The 21,621-nt window shown below is 36.5% G+C and overlaps 2 protein-coding genes across 2 annotated transcripts; one reads left to right on the top strand and one right to left on the bottom strand.

Moving 5' to 3' along the window:
• The first annotated feature begins 4,408 nt into the window (after positions 1–4,408).
• LOC144575382 (uncharacterized) lies at positions 4,409–9,971 on the top strand. Its single transcript, XM_078325497.1, has 7 exons — positions 4,409–4,948; positions 5,539–5,679; positions 5,925–6,290; positions 7,508–7,750; positions 8,341–8,433; positions 8,537–8,737; positions 9,529–9,971. Exons 1-7 carry the CDS (start codon positions 4,466–4,468, stop codon positions 9,739–9,741), a joined length of 1,740 nt encoding a protein of 579 aa, XP_078181623.1. The 5' UTR covers positions 4,409–4,465; the 3' UTR covers positions 9,742–9,971.
• Positions 9,972–10,432: 461 nt separating this feature from the next.
• On the bottom strand, positions 10,433–15,423 carry LOC144575960 (aminoaldehyde dehydrogenase 2, peroxisomal). The gene is made up of 15 exons (XM_078326231.1): positions 15,250–15,423; positions 15,003–15,145; positions 14,279–14,359; positions 14,044–14,192; positions 13,865–13,957; positions 13,648–13,771; positions 13,481–13,546; positions 12,989–13,055; positions 12,835–12,911; positions 12,360–12,473; positions 12,179–12,256; positions 11,938–12,089; positions 11,061–11,121; positions 10,733–10,839; positions 10,433–10,643 (listed from the first exon to the last, which is right to left on the bottom strand). Exons 1-15 carry the CDS (start codon positions 15,353–15,355, stop codon positions 10,553–10,555), a joined length of 1,509 nt encoding a protein of 502 aa, XP_078182357.1. The 5' UTR covers positions 15,356–15,423; the 3' UTR covers positions 10,433–10,552.
• Positions 15,424–21,621: the final 6,198 nt, after the last annotated feature.

Genomic DNA, 21,621 nt, shown 5'->3' with positions numbered 1-21,621 from the left:
GTGCAATTGTGTGGTCAAAGAGAAAAAGAGATCGAGATTTCGAATGTAGTGTTGGACTTGGAGCAGAGAGCCAAAGGCTTTAGACAGATAGAGGAGTCTCTTTCAATTTGTCCACGTTTGAATGAGATTAATTTGGCAGGTTTATAGCTAGGGATACACTTCTAGATTTATATATAGTCACGGTACAGGACTACTGGGTTATGATTCAACAACCACTAAATGATTTTTATCTGACAACTGGCAGAACTCACTGCTACAAAAATGATCATTATACACTGCACATTGTACACGGATTTAATAATTTTACCTAAAAACCGTTGATAAATTGTAATTTTTTAGAAACCCGAAATATCTGTAGGATCTCTATACGGATGTTTATTAAAGAATCAGTGTAGAAAGCCTTGAGAGAGCTACACGGACGTTTATTAGGAACTGTACACAGATTATTATTTAAATAACAGTGTAGAAAGCCTTGAGAGAGCTACACGGATATTTATTAAAGAACCGTGTAGAAAGGTAAGAATTGTACACGGATGTTTGTTTAAATAGCAGTGTAGAAAGCTTGAGAGAGCAACACGGACGTTTAATAAAGAGCCGTGTAGAAAGGTGAAAATTGTACACGGTTTTTTGTTTAAATAACAGTATAGAAAGCCTTGAGAGAGCTACACGAATTTTTTACTTAAAAATCCGTGTAGAAAGGTTATTCTAGGGTTTTGGTTATATAAAAGACCTTCTCCTTCCAGCAGCGCCGTTTTGATCAATTAATACTCTCTCTCTCTCTCTCCTTCCAGCAGTGCCATTTTGATTTCTGTGCACAAGGAGCTAGGATCTGAGATCTTTGAAGTTAATTTGTATTTCTCCTCTCTATCTTGCTAAGCTTAGTCATGTATATATATATATATATATATATATATATATTTCTCTTTTCTGTTACTAGCTTATTATTGCTTATTTAGGTCAATTATTAATTAATGCATGCATGCTTGATTTGTTAAGATAATGTAAATAATTAGTGTAATGTGGACCATTTTTTGAAAGTGAGAGGTAAAGAAAACGCCTAAGGTCTCCATCATCAGATCTGAGAAAAACCGTTGAAGATCAGTACTAACGCTTCCGCCTAAAGATGTCTGCACTTCAGAACTGTAAGATTTAAATTACTTTGCTATTTTATTTTGAATTTACGGATTCTGGATTGCTTGTGTTTTTTTAATTGCAAAACACGTCATGAATTATTAAGACTATCATTTGGTATCAGAGCCATCGTAAATTCATATAATATGCAATATTTTTTTTTTACGAAATTGATTTTCAATGGTTCGTATAAAAGCTAGACAGATTCAACTAATTTTATATATAAATATTTTCTTATAATTTTGGATGAAAATTTTAAAGGAGAATTTTTATTCCCTATTATGTATGCACATATATGTTAATCAATGGATTCTTATTGGAGATGCAATATGTTGGAAACCTTTAACCAAGAGGCATCATGTCATGGATCACATGGGAGCTCCTTTTTTGGTATCTTGGATCTAATACGCCTTAGTTTGTATGAAATTTCGGTCCAAACTATATCATAAACAAGCATTTTGGCAATTTCGGTCCAAACCTTGATCACATGGTTACTAAGTGGTAAGGACATAACTTTTATACAAACATTGTATTGGATTCAGAGGAGTATATGTTATGTTTTATCACATGGGATTGCATGTGTACAAAAGGCAATATGTATATATGTTGCATGAATTGTAATTTTCTACCTTTTTTTGTTACTAACTAATATTAAATTATAATTGTATTATGGACCAAAGCAAAAGTGTATGTGTATGTGTATACTAATATTATTTGTTAGTTGGATATCACAAGTCTAAATATAGCACTAATTAACGACTTGGCCTTTATTCAAAATAGTAGTTTAGAGCTACTAAAATAGTATGTGTATATATGTAGCTTTGTATATGTATATGTATATATGTGTATGTGTGTATGTTTTTGTGTGTGTGTGTGTATGTGTATGTGTGTGTGTGTATGTATATGTGTATATGTGTATATTATACATATATTATAAAAACCTTAATTAGTGTTATATTTAGACTTGTGATATCCAACTGACAAATAAAATCAAAGTTCACTGAAAAAATAAAAAATCATAGTTATAAAGAGTTACGACATCACTTCATAAATATATCAAATGTTTTATTTTTTGGCATACACTCTAAACAAGAAAACTTTTTCTTCACAAAATTATTTAAATCAAAATACTAGTATATGTATATGTGTATGTGTATGTGTATGTGTATGTGTATGTGTGTATATTATACATATATTATAAAAACCATAATAAAGGCCAAGTCCTTATTAGTGTTATATTTAGACTTGTGATATCCAACTGACAAATAAAATCAAAGTTCACCAAAAAAATAAAAATTAAAAAAATTAACGTTATAAAAATTTACGACATCACTTCGTAAATATATCAAATATTTTATTTTTTGGCATACACTCTAAATAAGAAAACTTTTTTTTCACAAAATTATTTAAATCAAAACACTAAGATCTCTAAAAATAAAATTACCATGGGGCGCCTGGGGGGGTGGCGCCTCACAGGCCTAGTGGGGCGCCCCAAGGGCTGGCGCCTCACTAGAGGAATGGGCCGCCCGTAATTCTGGCGGTCAGTGCCTGTTTAAAAAAAAATGGAAGACAGGGGTCTTTTTAAAATTTTGATTTTTTTAGGGATATTAATAAAAATGACCGTCAAAATAACTGAACTGATGTATCAAAATATTAACTCAACTTTTCGCTAAAATAGTCAAGTCTGTTTTCCTCTCATAAATAAACATTTGTATTATTTTAAATAATATTGAAGTAAAAGTCTCATCATATTGTTAGTACCAGCATTCTCTCGCATTCTCTTGCATTCTCACTATATTGCTAGTTACCAGCAAAAAGATTTACCAACAGTAAATCAATTTTACGTGATAACATTTCTAACATATTCAAATACAAATAGTATTATTTTTGTATACAGCAAAAAAATTTACAACATTATTCAAATGTACTCGAAGAGTATATTTTACTCTATATTGCTAGTTAAGCAAAAAGATTTACCAGCAATAATACAAATTGTATGCATGATAAAATTTCATGACAACTGTTTGTTGACAAGTTAGAACCAAGTTTTTAAAAGACACATGTAGACTTGCAATTAAACCGTTTGACTATTTTATACTTCTCTAGCGTTAAAATTTCCTAAGGACACATCGTCGTTAATACAGTAAAAAGTGCTCAAATAGATTAAACTGTTAAATGACTCTCAATTGTTAAATGTTTTCTAAAAGCTTGCTTATAATTATAATACATTTTAAAAGTTTTTCATAGAAAACCTTGATTCACCATTTGGATTTGGATCTCTCATAAATTTATTTACTAAATTAATTTAGGTAGCGTATGTTATGTATAGATGTATATAACTTCTTTTTTTAGGTTTTATAAGTTTTTCAAAATCATGCAATTCTCCCCTAAAATTCATACTATGACAGAATCCTTCTAAAAATAAAAACTCTCGATTAACCTCATAATATCATATTTTGCTCTTTATGAATTATTATAATATTTACATTTTTGGAGGAAACATATGTAATTTGAATATTTAGAAGGACAATTATGAGGGTTCTAATTTTTTAAGTGTAAATATGGTATTATAAATTGTTCAAGTTTTAAAAAGTATATATGCAATTCGGAAATAAATCTGCTACAATCCTTTGTAAGTTTAAAAAGGTAGCAGATTTATTTCCATGCAACTCTCTCTTTTTATTTTATTTTATTTGTTTAATACATGTACAGTAGCATTTTGAGGGTCCCTATGCAAACTTATTCTTTTTAATTATAAATAATTCAAGTTTTCATTTTTTTGAGGAAATAAAATTTGAATTTTAAAAAAAATTTGAATATTTTGTGGGTCCGGACGGATACAGGCGGGAGGGTATGGTCCAGGCAGGTTCGGGCGGGCAGATTCGGACAAACGGGTAGGCGGTCCGGTTCGAATTACAGTTTTTTTTTTTTTTTCTAAAAAACTAATTCCGGCCGATTTTAATTCTTACCTGAGTTACTCACTACTCATCCGTTCCAAATTCAGCCACGGGTACGGTCCGGTCAGATATGGACCACAGGCGGTCCGGTGCAGATCCGACCGGACGGGCTATTTCAATACACTATTCCCCCACCTACACAATGATCGAACAAACAGATTCCCTGCAGTAATTCAAATTCTGAATTTAGATCACAACAGTCCGATTAGAACCCAGGCCAAACCGACCAGAGGTACAATTACGGGCTCTTTGAATTTCGTGCCAAAACAGATCTGACGGTCTAGATCTAAACTCAAAATTTGAGTTACTTTAGGTATAATGAATTGCACCTACACAGAGAAATTAAATTTCTTTACTCAACAGTCAACTGTCAACACATGTATCCAGTTTCCACCATCAACTCCGTCAACCCCGCCACCAAATTTAAAAAATCCATAAGAAACGACGGGAGGAAGAGGAGGAAGAGGAGGAAGACGGAGAGAAAAATTGAATCTCGACTTATGGCTTCCTATTCCTCCAAGGGGACATCACTCCTCTGTCATCGCCAAGTGGAGTTGATATTTTTACTCCTCTTTACTCTTCTTCTAGGGTTAGGTTTGACAAATTACACGGCGGAGGCTTTTGCGGTACCATTCCGGCCGAAGGATCTGTTGCCGATCCTCCCCAAGCCGATCTTATGGCCTGTTATGAACCATATCCATAGCGCCGTTGATTTTCTCCCCTACTACGTCGGATCGATCGTTCCTGGTAACAACACGATTAATTGGAAAGGTACCTGTTTTTTAGAAAATCAGGCTTACCTCGAGCTTACTGGAGGTGATAGGGAGGAGGGTCTTGGTGGGGGTGTTCTTCATTTTAAGGTCTGAAATCAATTTGTGTTGTTGTTGTTATTCTCTTTTGTTAACTGTTTGAATTTTACTGATCAATAGGCGAATTTGTTTGTTTCTGATATGTAATTAAAAGTAAAATTGCTAATTGAGCTTGAGGAGCATTAGTCCAGTGAAATAAAGAAGAGGAGGAAATCATCATTGTTAATTTATGGGAAGTAGTGATTTAACTATTGAGATTGCATCTGTTGCAATGAAAGGTGAATTGAATGTTATGATTAAAGAAGAGAGTTTTTCTGATTTGAATGTTGGAGAGAATTAAAATGAGATTTTTGTTTAGCAACAATACCTAGTCTATCCAACTCAAGTTCCTTTTTCTAACTTGTAGCCTCGGCCGCCTGCTTTCATTACTAAAAGGCAAAATCTCTTTACAGACACAATGTATGAAACTAGTGTCCCATGAACTAGAAAAACCCCTCTCTGGCACTGTATGTCAGCAGCGGATTGTTTTTAAAATATAGACATCAGAGGTAGTGAAACTCTGCTTATGCGATGAAGCAGAGAGACAGTAGTTTCTGAAAATACGGACACATTAAGTTGCATTGTTTACTTTTTGTGTGCAGACTGATAGAGCTCATAGCTGGACGTGTATGGACCTTTATGTTATTGCAACCCCGTACAGGGTAACATGGGATTACTACTACTCTGCTCGGGACCACACTTTTGAGATCAAGTCGTGGGAAGAAAAGGCAGAAATGGAATATGTAAGGTTTTATTAATTACAACAAGTTTTGAATATATTGTGGTTGGGAAACTATTATTTTAGAGAGTACCCTTTCATGTAAAAGGTATTTCTTTGGCATATGAAACCAAACAAATTACTGTGGTTCAGTGTTTCTACTCTTCCATCTCTGATTTTGGGGGCGGATCTGAAGGTAATGCAGGGGGTTCTTAGCCCATGATTTTAAAAAATTTCATGATTTAGAATTAACTTTTTTTGCATTATCAGGTGAAACAACATGGTATCTCTGTCTTCCTTATGCCGGCTGGGATGCTTGGAACCTTTTTATCTCTGGTAGATGTGATACCTCTGTTCTCAAACACAGTATGGGGTCAGTATGCCAACATGGCATTTTTGAAGCAGCACATGGGGGCCACATTCAAGAGAAGATCTAAGCCTTGGGTTACAAGCATTAAGCCAGAGGACGTGCACTCAGGTGATTTTCTTGCTGTGTCCAAGATAAGGGGTCGGTGGGGTGGGTTTGAAACATTAGAGAAATGGGTCACTGGTGCTTTTGCAGGACATACTGCTGTCTGCTTGAAGGATGAGAAAGGTGATCTGTGGGTTGGTGAATCTGGCCATGACAATGGAAAGGTAATTTCATAAATTTTTCTTTTTATTAAAGGGCCCTGGTACACCCCCAGCATCTTCTAGATGCTATTCTCGAGAATTAAACCTGCGTCTCTCCGTAGATAAAAAAGGTAATTTCTTAATTTATTCTCCTTGCTTCGGTTAAATAATATGATAGGTTTCATTGACCCTAATTCTTTGATCAGCCTGCTACCAGCCTCAAAACTTGTTGTAATAAATAAAATTAAAAAATGTAGATGTTTTCTCTATCATTTAGAACTCTAATAGGCAGATATAATATTTGGCATAACTTGAAAATTAATTGATTCTCCATCACAGACCATTAAAAATTTAGAACTGAACCAGATAAGTTTGAGGGAGATCAAGTGATATTCAAATTATACCAAATATATATATATATATATATGCAGCCTATAAAATGGTGGAGAACACATCCAAAATATCTTTGATTTATTCGGGTGCTGACGCCCTTTGTCACTGTGGCCAAGTTGAATTTCAAAATATCAAATCATTAATGAAGTGTTTGATCTCATTGTTTACACCTATTTAGATTTGGTGTACCAAGATTTTTGAACTGAAGTTCAGGTAATAGTTGTATATTGTTTTCCACTTTAAACTGTACGAATAGATGGAATGCATGTTTTTCAAATATGTATACGACGGGTATGTTTGGATGGGAAGTGGGGTTTAGCTAGAATAGCAAGCTAACCCAGAATTTGATAATAGCACTAACCCAACGAATTGTAGGAATAGATAATAGTGACCTAACCCGAGCTATTTCTATTGTTCGGAACATCTGACTTTTCATCCAAACGTAGAGTAGCAAAACAACTTTTTCGCTATTCTAGCTATTCCTTCATCACCCAAACATTGATTTGTTCGGTTTCGTGAAGATGTCGACCAAAATTTTGAATAGAATATATCCTATAGGATTTGAATACATCTTCTCAATTTAGTGAAATATGAATGATATATATTAAGCAAGCCGGGAAAAAGGAGGGGAGGGTTGTGATAGGTGTGGCGAGCCAACGTAAATACAACCTTTTTATGGAAATGAAACCCTCCGGTTGGGTTCCATTTCTTGTTGTTGTTGTTTTGCTTAGCCGCCTTACATGTAACTCTCAATAATTATGTCCAATTTAGTTCACCAGCTAAAGTAGTCAGATTTTATTCAGACGAGGAAAAAAATATTCTTTTAGATTCTCTCTGTACCTTTACAGGGGGAGGAGATCATTGTTGTAATACCATGGGAAGAATGGTGGGAGTTGGCATTGAAGGACAGCTCCAACCCTCAGATTGCTCTGCTGCCTCTTCATCCTCACGTACGTGCCAAATTCAATAACACTGCAGCATGGGCCTATGCTAGGAGCATGACTGGAAAACCTTACGGGTATCATAACATGATATTTAGCTGGATCGACACTATCACAGATAATTTCCCACCACCTATTGATGTTAACTTGGTACTTAGTCTTTGCTTATATCAATTTAATTAGTCAAAACATAGAAATAGTTATTATTGTATGAGAGGTGATACATGTGTCCTTGTAAGATGTTCATTAATGTGGGTCTTACATAAGTTAATTACTCCTGGAGTTTGTACTTGGTATAGTAATGAGAACCTTTGCTAATTATTCCTGCAAACTGGAATGGTTGATTTAGCATTCTTATGATTTTGATGGAACAAACTACATGTAGTGTAAACTAAAGTACTTTGTAGAGGTATTTGACTGTTGTATACAAAATATGTCAAAAACTAGATAAATTTGGTAGTTCGAAACACAGTTGATAAAATGAAAGTACCCAAAGTTAAGCTTATTTATTGAAGTAATCTCAGCACAGTTCATATTGTTCATGTTACCTTTCTCAAATATGTGTACACACTATGCGGTTCCCTGTACCATATTCTGGTATACCGCTCCCTCTGAGATGATACAGTTTTTCAATTACATGGAGATATCTGAATGGAAATCAGACTGTGGAGCTTCTTAAAATGCAACAGTATGTATGGCAGGGCTTCATTGCACATTAATTTCGTGATTTTTCTTTACAGGTGATTGCGGGGATGTCTATGTGGACTAGGTTGCAACCTGCTAATGCTGCTGACATGTGGAATGAAGCACTTAACAAACGGCTTGGGACTGAGGTTTTAAAATTTATTGTTGTTAACATCTTTCCTGTTAAGAGAGATCTGCAAATTTTACCTTTCCATAAAAGAGATGAACTGATAAGCTTGTTCTTCCCATTAGGGTTTGGATCTTCACCAGATAATTGCTGAGACAGAGACGCGTGGGATGAGCTTTGAACAATTGCTTATTATCCCCGAGAAAGATGAATGGGTGTACAGTGATGGCAAATCTACCACTTGTGTTGCTTTTATCCTTGAAATGTACAAAGAGGCTGGTGTATTTGCTCCTTTCTCGGAGTCCATACAAGTCACCGAGTTCACTGTAAGTTTTGTGAATCAGTCATTTCAATTACTAGTCTGCTTTGTTGTTCAAGCCCATTTTTTTTACGTAACTTGTATGGCAAATGGTTCAAAGTTACCTGTTCTTTTCCAAGTGTTTCAACATTTTCTGCTAAAACGTTTTACCACCTTGTAGATATGAAGTAACGAGGCTACGGTACTATGCGTACCGCATATTGGTCCGTACTATGGATCAATATCTCTATTTTTATAGTCCAAAAAGTTGATCTGAACTGTTCAACATGATCTCCATGTAAAAATGTTCTTGTATATCAAGAATTTACATTTTTTAGGATTTTTCTACTATTTTTTTTTAGATAGGTAGAAAATCATTTGATCTTTAAAACCATTCAAAAGTAATTATTTTCTACCTATCTAAAAAATAGTAAAACAATTCTAAAAAATATAAAATTTAGTCCGCAAGTAAATTTTTTATATGGAAATCATATTGAATGGTTCAGATTGACTATTTGAACTTTGAAAACAAAAACCTTGATTCATAGTATGGACCAATCTGCGCTATGCATAGTACCATAACCTCACACAAGGATATTAATTCCAGAACTTCTATTGGTTGCTTATTTATTTCTGTTGAGAAAGCTCTTCCATTTACTGTGTATAAATAAAGCAGCAATTATGACAAATTCAATATTAATATTTTTCAATAATCCTCTTAAGTGTTATCAATATGGTCGATTCAAATTGTATTAACTTCTTTCTGTTTATACTTAAAAATAAATGCTGGTTATTCTGATCTGGCATTCGTATTTCTAGATCCGTGATGCATATCAGTTGAATATATTTGAGAACAATCAAACACGGCTGCCAAGCTGGTGTAGATCCAAGGGTGAAGATATGCCTTTCTGCCAAATTTTGGGAGAATACCTAATGGAGTTGCCAGGATACAACACTTTGAAACATTACTCGAACATGAATGAGAACTGCCCCTCTTTACCACCCACCTACGAACGACCCAAGCATTGTTGAATGAGTGCAAAAAGCTACAAAACAGTGATGTTTGTTGCAAATATGTTTTTGTGATATTTGTATAATGTATATCACCACAAGTAAATTGACTTTACAGGGACTGTTTTCATAGAATTCAGGGCACATTGGTTACGTATTTGTAAGGTTCAATTAAGTGCATTACTTGTTAGCTTAGCTCAAAATAAAGCAGGCTATTTCACATATTTTAAACTAATCTTCTACTGAGATCCGTTTGTATAGATAGATCATGGATGCCTGGTAACTGACGTTGCAATCCTTCCATCAATTGCCTGTGGAAGATTGTTAACCCTGGTAAATCTGTTAGGCTACAAATCTGCCATCAGTATGTTAACATGGCATTGCAAAATCATTTCGTAATTGATACCATCGAAGCGTTACTGCGTTAGGCAACCAAGCCCCCATTTAAATATGTTGACGTGTTGTAAAATCATGTGACTGACAGGTGACAATTCTCGACTTTCAAACTAACAAAAAAAAAATACATTTGTCCGTATTTTCTCGGTAAAACATCTTTCATTAAAACTTGATGGCACTGTTATAGTTTCATTTTTCTCGTACGTGAAATTTTGTGTGAACTTAGTCAACTCTTGCAACTTGCAAATTAAATGATAACCATCACAAGAAAATGGTCCAAATCTCACACTAGAGAAAAACATTATTCAAGTGTGCATGGGCATGGGCATTTATTTTATTACTAAAATAGCATCCATTACATTATTGCACGAAAAAGAGCTTATTGGATGAAGCACATGATTTTTAAAATGAATTTTATCAGCAATACACAACATGTCTAAAGCTTGGATGGTGAAGGGTACCAACCCCAAGGGTCACTCGATGTGTACTCAGTAACTTGCTTCACAGATAAGTAGTTGTCAAGTCCCCTACATACACAAACACAAAATATTAAAAAAATGGAGGTCTTTAACAGTAAACAATAAGGGTATAATGGGGAATTTGTTTAGTAACTGACCATTCGCCAAGCTCACGACCAAATCCACTGCGCTTGTTTCCTCCCCATGGTGCTTGACAGAAACACGGCTGTGAGCAGTTTATCCATATAATCCCAGCTGGAATAGCCTGGTAGGTAAAAAATTCACAGGAAGAATAATTCAAAATTTTAATTTATTTTGTGTTATGACCAGTACACTACCAAAAGGCCACTTTAACAAGTCTTGATCCAAGGAAATATGGTTCCGAAGGAGTTAATTGAACAAACTGTGGCTATTGGACACAGACTAATCAATCCAAAAGACAAACAAAATGAATCTGTTAATGGATCTGAGGTTGAAAACATATACCTCAGTTACTCTTTGGCAACGATCTCGGTCGTTGGAAAGTACAGCACCAGCTAAGCCATAACTACATAAAAAGAAAAATAATGTTATTACTAAGCATATTGTTTTCTAAAGCAACACAAACTCATTCAAGTTTAAAAAGGGGATTCATATAACATCCATCAAAACTATTAACTTGCATGTTATACCCATTACCAAGACATATCCAAACAACATTTGTAATATTCCTAATAGAACAAAATGAGCACTCTTTCCGCACTATTCAAATTAGCATTGTTTTTGCACTATTCTCAACCCACCAACCCAAATAGCACTATTCTTACAATATTCCTTTGACGATCCAAACATAACCTCAAGATCAAAATTGGCAAGGAAAAAAGCACCCAGTTTTAACCTGTGCCAGCCCAGTACAGTACAAATCATCCAAGATTATTATGGAGATCATGGGCCTAATATTTAATGAGTAGGGTTCAAATGCCTCATTCGTGCCTCACATCCTTATCTCTGTTTTCAAAGTCCAAATAGTCGATCCGAACCGCTCAACATGATCTCCATATTAAAATGTGCTTGGAGACCAAATTGTATAATTTTTGGAAAGTTTCTAATATTTATTTAGATAGGTACCAAATCACTATTTTTGGATGACTATTTGAACTTCAAAATCGGAGATAAGGATGTGAGGCATGAAAAACATGAGGCATTTGAACCATACTCATATTTAATAATTAATACTAAAATACATGCAATCTGAAACTACATGAGACTTGAAGATAGGGAGTAATTGCCTGTAAATCGGCAACAATGATAAAGACAGAACTCATAACTCACAATAGAAAAGATTCCAAAACACGAAATAGGCAAGGTGTAAAAGGTAACTTACTGGGTATCATTTGCTAATTCAATAGCTTCATCTTCAGAACTGAATTCTTTAACACAGAGAACTGGTCCAAACACCTCTTCCCTCCATATTTGCATAGACGTATCAACATCAGTTATGATAGCTGGTTCAATGAAGTACCCTTTCTCTAGATGCTGCCATATTTTAATAAGATTTTAATTAATAAATAACAAAAATGAACAGCGCAAAAAGATTATTTTTTAAACAATTAAATGCAATTTACCTTGGGGCGAGAACCCCCAGATAGAATTGTAGCACCCTCGCTCTTGGCAGTTGCGATGCACTTCTTGATCTTCTCATACTAAAAAAATGAACCAAGAGGCTTAGCATGTAATATTTCAATTCTATTGATCAATAGCAATTTTAGGTATTAGAAAGGGAACCTTTTATATATAGTCAAATACCTGGCCTTCACTGACAACAGGCCCAAGCCTGCAGCCTTCTTCTAAAGGATCAGACACTTTGATGTTTTTGGCCCATGTGACCATTCTGTCTAGGAATTCCTTGGCTATATTTTTCTACATATTTGGGGAAAGTGAAAAATTCTTAAAACTTGTAAATAAATGAAATATGCAAAGTTTTAGTTTCTTATGACTGAATAGATGATTAAATTAAAAAGAAGTTCAAGATCAATGAATCAACTTACATTGAACAAAAACAAGTACCAAAATGTGTAATATATCAAGGAGGTTTGAAATTACAAAGTATATTACAGTTTTGAGCTCTGCACTCGTATATCAAATGTTCACTTTTTTTCTTTTGATAAAATAATAAAATATAGATGATAAAATTATTTTATAGCAGTTCTTAAGGTCAATGAAACTCCTCAAAATGTCTGATATTAAATGCTTAAGCATGGAGATGAAAAAATATAATTACATGTAATATAAGTCGAGAAGTAGCACTGCATATTTGTCCGTTTGTCCAGAAGCACCCAAACAATGTCCATTCCACAGCTAGTTTCAATATGTACAATAATCAGTATAAACATTGATAGAATGCATCATAGCATCAGAGAGAGAGAGATAGAGACCTTTGTCAATATCGACATCATCAAAGACAATAATGGGACTTTTGCCACCAAGCTCCAAGGAAACAGGCTGGGAAATATCAAAACAAGCGTCAGAGACACAATCTCAAAAAAATTAAATGCTGGTTTCCTAAAATACTGTAAGATTTAACAGATACTATCAAAGCATAATTTGGCAGTGATTTATTTGTCTTTAATTAGTGGACTTAAAACCCTGTCATGATGAACTGGGCTTTTCAACAGTTTTATTGGTCCATTCTGTTAGCAAGCCTATCTCATATCTGTAGACCAAAAGAAAAATGAAGAAAACTGTGGAAACAACAGCCTATGATATGTTACAAGGACTTCAGTTGTTGTAAACATGAAAAATAGTTAATAGAACAGAGCTTTTATAATCCTCTATTATCATTGGTAAACGCTAAATAGAAAATGTTGCACCATAATTTTTATTTATTTATTACAGATATGATCACATGGAACATGCTTTTCACAAACCTTAATCAGCTGAGCAGCAGCTGTCATAATCTTTCTGCCCGTTTCTGTGCTCCCCGTAAATGCAACCTAAACGAATAATATACTTGAATTAGATCCAACCATTTTCTTTCTATACCTCACCTAAACTAAAGAGTAATGAAAAAGATAATAATTAATAAAAAGGTGACCTTGTCAACATGTGGATGCGATGCTATAGGTGCACCAGCTTCAGGTCCCCATCCTGTGAGAATATTTAGCACACCAGCTGGGAGCCCTACTTCTCTACATATATCAGCCAGTTCCAGGCAAGTTCTGATATTGTCAGAAAAATAACAGAAACAGCTATTAGTCTATGATACAAGGATATTTCAAGAGGGAGATTAAAGCATTTTTTTTAACTCTTACACAGAGCACAACTCAGAAGGCTTTAGCACAGCAGTGCAACCAGCAGCTAAGGCTGGAGCAACCTTCCATGCAGCCATCAGCAATGGATAGTTCCTTCAGGAAAAACAAAAAATGTCAAACTTTCAATTCCCGCTATAATAACAAAAACTTTGTTGTTAATTCAGAGATCATTTATGTACCAAGGTGTAATAAGACCAACAACACCAATAGGTTCCTTCAACACATATGACTTGAAGGTTTCCATGGGAAGAGACACCGGGGCCTTCTGCTTTGCATCCAACTTTTCCCCAAGATCAGCATAATAATCGAAACACCCGGCAACATCATCCTGGAAAATTTAAGAAAATTAGCAGATAGCCGCTAGTTTATAATATACTTCTGATAGTGATTGTGAAATTTCCAGGAAAAAGGTACCATATCCCATGCTGCTTCATCAAGAGGCTTCCCACAGTCAAGTACTTCTAGCTTAGCTAACTCAGATTTCCTCTCAGTTATCTACATTCGAAATGATTCCAAGCTCCTTTTATCAATCAAAAACTATAGTACAAAACATTGCTACCTTACCAGTTAGGTACCGGTTAGGTCAGTATTGTGTGCATGGCTGTACCAGATGCATTTTGGCTGGATAGAAGCAGGATGATTTTTTTTTGTTCTTTTTTTTCCTTGGCTTATCTGGTGCTTAGAAAGGGCAGCCCAAGCTACTTGTAATCTAAACATGTAAACCTGGTGTTCGTGCAATTTTAAATTAGTTAGCAGCTTTTCATGTGTAAAATATAAATATCTCATGCATATTTCATATGTTATGGTTTCATATTATCATCCTGTATTAATCTGATATGTTGAACTATTTTCTTTCAAAACTGCATTTCATGCTAGATCGTTTGCAGATCACAATCAATGGCTCAGAAAATCAAATCAAGCTTTGAGAAACGAAAATTTCAAATTTAAGTACCACATGCTCCTTAATTATAATTCCCTTCTGCTTTAGATCCTTAATTCAATCAATTCAAGTGATGGACTTAAAAACACTAACAGTTCTAGTAAATACCAGCAAAACTCTAATTGCTCCATCTAAAGAAAAAAAAAATACTAAAAGCATGAAAAAACTGAACAATAAATTGAAGCAATAGGAAGGAACCTTGGCAGCGATTGCGCGAAGATACTTAGCGCGAACAGCACTAGGCGCGCGTGCCCAATCACGACCTTTATTCCTGGTAAGAGCGTTCCGAGCTGCCTCTACCGCTAGATCCACATCCTCAGCCGTAGCCGCCGGAATATCCCCTAATTAATCCCACACAAATCACAAATTTAAATTCCAAATCTCGAATAGATCATCAACAAACTCAAAAGTTGACAAGAGATCGGAGTGAAGTCTAGTGACAAACCGATGGCGACCTCTGTAGCGGGGTTAATTACAGGGATCCTCTTTTTAAGCACTGGTTCTCTCCATTCTCCATTGATGAACAGTTGGCGATACGGGATCGTGGCCATTGCTTATGGTCAGAGAGACGAGTTGTGTCACTGTAGACTTGCTGCTTGGAGGAAGTTAATGGATATATAGAATAGAATAAAAGCTTGAATTTTGTAATTCATACATTCTAAAGTACCTCACATTTTGTGTTTATATCTATAACGTTCGATCCGGATAGGATTGGTCTAGATTTTGATTGTACGGTCTTAAACCTAAATTCAAAATTTGAGTTACTTTAGGGATATTGACCCTGAATTTTGGGGGGTCTTACTTTTTGTTTAGTGTGCTGATTACTGGTGAGTTCCAGAGAATGTTACAGTGACGAAATTTACTACATTATCTGCTTGACTTTCTGATGTGGCCCAATTATAAGTTGACGCGTCTGAACCAGGTGAAAGATCGTAGACATATAGGAAAGAACTATTTTCCTCTTTAAAGTAGCGCAAAAAGGTAACACTTTAAAATCTTTTGAATATACTTTAAAAATTTGACGTGATAAACGAAATGCCTATTTTTAAAAATTGGACAGCTCAGGAATTTGATTCTTTTTTATTATTTAACTAATTTAATTCTTGAAGGTGCGAAACAAACACCATCTGTCACATGCTTGTTAATTGTTTATGATATCATTATGTCGGGCACTGATTGTTTGTTTTTCATTCCTTTAGTTGTAACATATTTGTTTTTTTTTGAGTTGAAGCCCATAGGCATTTATTAAAGAAACCTTAGGGTCTTTTGGCCATATTACATCAGAATTGTAAAGTACCGGTAAACTGAAATTCTAATTGAACTGAAAACTAAATCCTATTAAAAGATTACTTCTACAGCATTAAATAATTCAAAAGAAGCACTAATACGAAAATTTAAATTGAAAGATATCATTGGCCTTAACTCCCTAATTTCTTAAGCTACATCTAGCATCTGACTTCCAGCATGTGTTTTGTTTCCATTTTATCAATCTTCCATTCAGTCTCCTGTAATGAGAAAGAATCTTGTGTCCAGACTAGTTGAGATGTCCGTCATGCCAGTGAGTTCTTCCATCTCTGTACCTGAGAATATCTGTCCCGTTCTTCTTGCAATGTTTGCCAAATTATGTGGTATTGTAACCGCCTCCCTTGTTATGTGTGTAAGGGTGATTCTGCCTGTTGCATGTGCTATGAAGTGAGCACATTCTCCCACCACCTCTCTTGCCCTCCAAGATGGCACATCTACTATGTTGCCACTGTGTGTCGCCTTTACCAAATTACCACAATCTGAATATAGGTTTGCTTTGAGCTGTTGGTTACCCCTTGTATCACCCGCTATGTACTGAATTGCGTGCCAAAGTGCAAGTGCCTCCGTGTGAAATGCATCAGTGGCGACGACCGGCCGATACTGAACCCGTATCAGTCCACGTACCGGTTCATAAACAGTGATACCTATACCCGCTTTGTTCTGTGCGTCCCATGATCCATCTAGAATTATGACCATTTCGTCCCTCCTTATTTGTTGTTGCACTTCCATCAGTGGTTGTTGTTGTTGAATACGGTTTGGTTGTGTGACCGTCATATTATACGCCTGTCTTAGTACTGCTATAGGTTGCATTTTTTTCCCTCTAAATAGCTCTTCGTTCCTGCCTTTCCATATGCACCAAAGTATGTTGCAAAATGTCTCAATTTGTTGGTCCTCCAAGCTTTCCGTCAATTTGATTATTGCCGTTGTGAAATCCAGTGGTAGTGCATCTACCCGTATTGGGTACGGAGAAGCACACCATGTCGCTCTTGAACCTGTACAAAAAAAGAATAAATGCATTAGACATTCACTTTCCCCTCCACACCTTAGGCATGTTGGGTTAGTGGATTGAATCCTCCTCCTCAATTCCCCCATCGTTGCCAATCCATCATGTATTGCTCTCCAAATAAAGACCCGAACCCGCGGTATAATACCGGGCCACTTCCAGATTAACTTCCAAGCCTTGTTCTTTATTTGTGGATACTGTACACTCGGTATGGTTTTCGCTAGCTGTGCATATCCCTCCTTTGTTGTGTATTTTCCTTTAATACTCAGCTTCCAAATGAGATTGTCTCTTACCAGTGGGTTGTTACGTGGCCTAATCACCTCTTGTGTGACACACCCTGTTGCTTCTGCCCCAAAAATTAGTTCCATTTGTTGTACCTTCCAACTATTCTGTTGTTGATCATACAAATCAGAAACTTTCATATCCCTTTCCCTATTTGTCAGTGTATGTTTGGTTTCCCACATATCGTACCAGGGTTGATTAAGTGCGGGTATATTAGTTCCATCTCCTATCTGCCACTGCACTTGATTTTTTAATTCCGGTTTTAACCTCTGTATATTCCTCCATAATGCACTTGCATCATAATTTCTGTTGACAGCCCAAAAACCTCCACGTGGGAAGTATTTTGCTTTCATAATCTTAATCCATAATCGTTCCTCATTTGCTGTCACTTGCCAAACTGTCTTCATAACAAGTGTCTTGTTAAACAGGTTTATGTCCATAATTCCCAACCCTCCTTCTTCCATTGGTTTACATATCTTATGCCATGAAATTAGCGATAAGTATCTATCTTTTCCAATTTTTCCCCACAAGAATTTTCTGGTCAATGCTGTGAGGCTATTTGTGATCTTATTCGGCAGTAATGATATCGTCATATAGTACACCGGGATTGATTGTAGTGTTGATTTAATTAGTGCCAATCGGCCAGCGTGTGAAAGCAAATTCATCCGCCAACCTGCAAAGCGCCCACTAAACTTTTCCAGTAGGAGATCATTTGTACTGTCATTGACTCCCTTTTGAGTATCAATTATTGCCCCTAGGTACTTTTCTCCAGTGTCTGCCATCTTTGCCTTTAGAGCATGCAACACTGCCTCTTTACACTCTTCATCACATCTACCACTGAACCATAAAATTGATTTTTCTGGGTTGACCATGAGACCAGATTTGGCACCAAATCTTCTCAGTATTTCACTGTAGCTCTGTACTTCTTGCAAATCTGCCTGTCCCATAAGCATCAAATCATCCGCATACATGAGGTGTGTTAAAATTGGCGCTGTTGGTGCCAATTTTATTCCTTTGATTTTTCCTTGCTGCAGTTCTTTTTCAATGCTCTTTGTAAGGAACTCCATGGCCAGTATGTACAAATATGGAGACATTGGGCATCCCTGCCTAAGCCCTCGCGTCGGTTTGAGAAAGCCACTCCCTGCACCATTAACCAGAACTGTGATTTGGCTCGATTTCATGCAATTCAGCATCAGTTGTATTATGTGAAGAGGCATGTTGACTTCCTTCATCGTCTTTTCTAAAAAATCCCACCTTATTGTATCAAACGCTTTACTTATGTCTGCCTTAAACATAAACGCTTTTTCTTTGTAACTCCTACTCTCAAATGACTGAATTATTTCTCGCACCAGGATTGTGTTATCCGCGATATTTCTTCCTTTAATAAACGCGGCTTGATTAGTGGAGATAAGTTTCGCCATATGCGGTTGGATTCTATTTGCTAGCAGTTTCATGAGGAGTCTATATACCATATTTCCCACCGTAATCGGCCTATAATCTTGTGGTTTATGTGGTTCTTGAATCTTTGGTATGAGTATGATATTGCTTTTAAGCCAAAATTCTGGTACTGTAGCAGTTCGAAATGCCTCCCTGATGTTATGTATAATTGGTTGTTTCATTGTTTGCCAATATTTTTGTAGGAACCCCGCTGTCAGACCATCCGGTCCAGCAGCCTTTTCTGCTCCCATGCTGAATAGTGTATTCTTGATTTCGGCCTCATTTGGTATTGCGCACTGACCCGTATGGGCCTGGTTAGGAATTTTTCCTTCTATCAGATCTGTTAATGGGCTGAAGTAGGAATCCATTTCATCATTTGGCTGTTGACTATCTGAGCTGTATAGTTTTTGGAAGTACTCAACAAAAACTCTTCTGATCCGCTTATCATCTGAGACCGTAATCCCCTCATTTGAGAGCACATTGGAGATTAAATTCCTTCTTCTTCTCTGAGTTGCCACTGTGTGAAAAAAGGTGGTATTTCGATCTCCCTCGTACGCCCATTGAATTCTCGATCTCTGTCTCCAATAAGCTTCTAAATCCTCATCTGCCTTGATATACTCCGCCATTATGTTTGCTTCTTCTTGGTGATCTTGCTCTGTTGGGTGTTTGCTTTGTAAAACTAATAATTGTTGTTGTAACATCCTCATCCTATTCTGCGGAGTATGAGTCTGTTTTGCCCATGTTTGCATTTTTCTTTTGACTTTGTTCATTCTTTCCTCCCAATGCATCCCCCCTGTTGAATCTCATTCGGCTTGCCAAGCCTCATGAAATCCTTCTGTATTCATCCACCATTTTTTCACCCTAAATTGTTTCACTTTTGGATTTTTTTGGGATATTCTCAATAAAATTGGAGCATGGTCACTATATAGCCTTGGCATATGATTAACATACGCATTTGGGAATTGTTGTGACCACTGCACTGTTGTTAGAACTCGGTCTAATCTCTGATACACTTCAGTTGAGGTTCCTTGGTTGTTCTTCCATGTATATGCCGGTCCTTTAAAACCGAGATCTATTAAACCGGCATCTGAAATAAATTGTGTGAACCTCTTATTATTTGTATTCCAATTTGGATCTCCTCCAAACTTTTCTGTTTGATGTGCGATCGCATTAAAATCCCCTACCACTACCACCCTTTCATTTTGCCTTGCCAAATAAACAATATCTGCCCATATTTCTGGATTTCTTCGGTGACTCGGATCACCATAAACACACACCAAATGCCATTGTGGTATGTCTCTCGGTGTGACTTCTGCATGGATCATGTATCTATTATGTCTTACAACCCTTACATCCGTGTAATCATCCCATAAGAGCCAGAGTCCTCCTGAGCGGCCCATAGAAGGAACAATGAAATGATTCGATAGTGGTACTGGTTCTAATACCCTTTTGGATTTAATAAAGGAGCATTTTGTTTCACATACGAAGGCTAAGTTAGCCCCCGTCGACCGGAGTATTTTGGTTAAGAACTGTAATTTTCGCGGCCCCCCGGCACCACGACAGTTCCATGAGAGTGTACTCATTGATGCGGTGGAGGCGTTTGGCTCGCCTCCAAAGCTCTTTTCTTGTTTTTGTGTGCACTCTCCTCTGTTGGGTCATTAATGTTAAAATAGTTTTCCGGGTCATGTACCCGCACCATTTGCAACTCATCAGCCCCGGTTCTCTTAGGTTGTTGACGACCAATGTATTTCTTTTTTGGTTTTTCCCGTTGCAGTTCACTCGTTGTTCCTGCAAAAAAGAATGGTTGCTGTTGGGCCCCTTCGAATAGGCCCGTTAATGGAGGCAAATTTGTGAGATTGATTTGCTCCAAGTTGATGGGCTGCTCCTATGTATATGTAAGTTGCGGTTGCTGTAACGGGCCAAACTGTGTTTGAGGGACTGTGTCCGGTCCAATATCTGTGTTTGGTTGTGTTTGTGGAATTGGGTTTGGGTTGTTTGCATTTGACTGGTTTGGTGTCTGTATCTGTGAGTTTGATATTGGTAAATAAGCTTGGTTATTTATCCATGCCCCTATTCGTATTTCTGGTATGTTCTCTAATTCTGGTGAGTTTGCAAAACGGGGATCCTCTCTTAGACTTTCCATTCGAATCTTATCCGGGCAATCTAATCGGTCATGCCCAATTTTTGCACAGAATAGACAGACCTTTGTCAATTTTTCATAGACAAGATAAATGTTGAGAGGTCCTAGTATTGGGTGTGTGGCAATCAAGTTCTGTTTTAACTTTGCATCTACTGGAATCATCATTTTTATGCGAAAGAATTTATTACCATTTGCAAAGGCCTCGTACACGTCTGACTTCGGCTTTCCCACTTTAGTTGAAATTTCCAACAGCCCCTGTTTTGTAATTGCTTCGAGTGGGATGCCATGCCATTGTACCCACACATCTAAATTCTGCACGTGTGGGCGTATTAGATCAGCAGGACCCCTGATCCTCTGGATAGTCACTACCTCCTCCCTATACGTCCACACCCCTCTGTTCATGATTCTCAATAGTTCCTTTTCAGATGTAAATTCAACTAGGTACATGTTTATGCCGATCAAAGAGAAGGTGGTTTCCGGTTGTGTTGCCCATATACGTGTCATGTTTATCGGGAACTGTGTTTCTTGGATCTTCCTGTCTGACACGATCCTGAGCAGACCACATCTTGGCCAATCTCTCTGCGTTGTGTTGTGAAGTGGTACTTGGACTATTTCTGTTTGCGCACTGGTAGAGGAGAGTGCTGCGAAAC

This window comes from Carex rostrata, chromosome 24, assembly GCF_964058835.1.
Source record: "Carex rostrata chromosome 24, lpCarRost1.2, whole genome shotgun sequence".
Classification (NCBI taxonomy): domain Eukaryota; kingdom Viridiplantae; phylum Streptophyta; class Magnoliopsida; order Poales; family Cyperaceae; genus Carex; species Carex rostrata.
The sequence above is the reverse complement of the archived record's forward strand: the minus strand, read 5'-3'. Positions and strand labels throughout refer to the sequence as shown.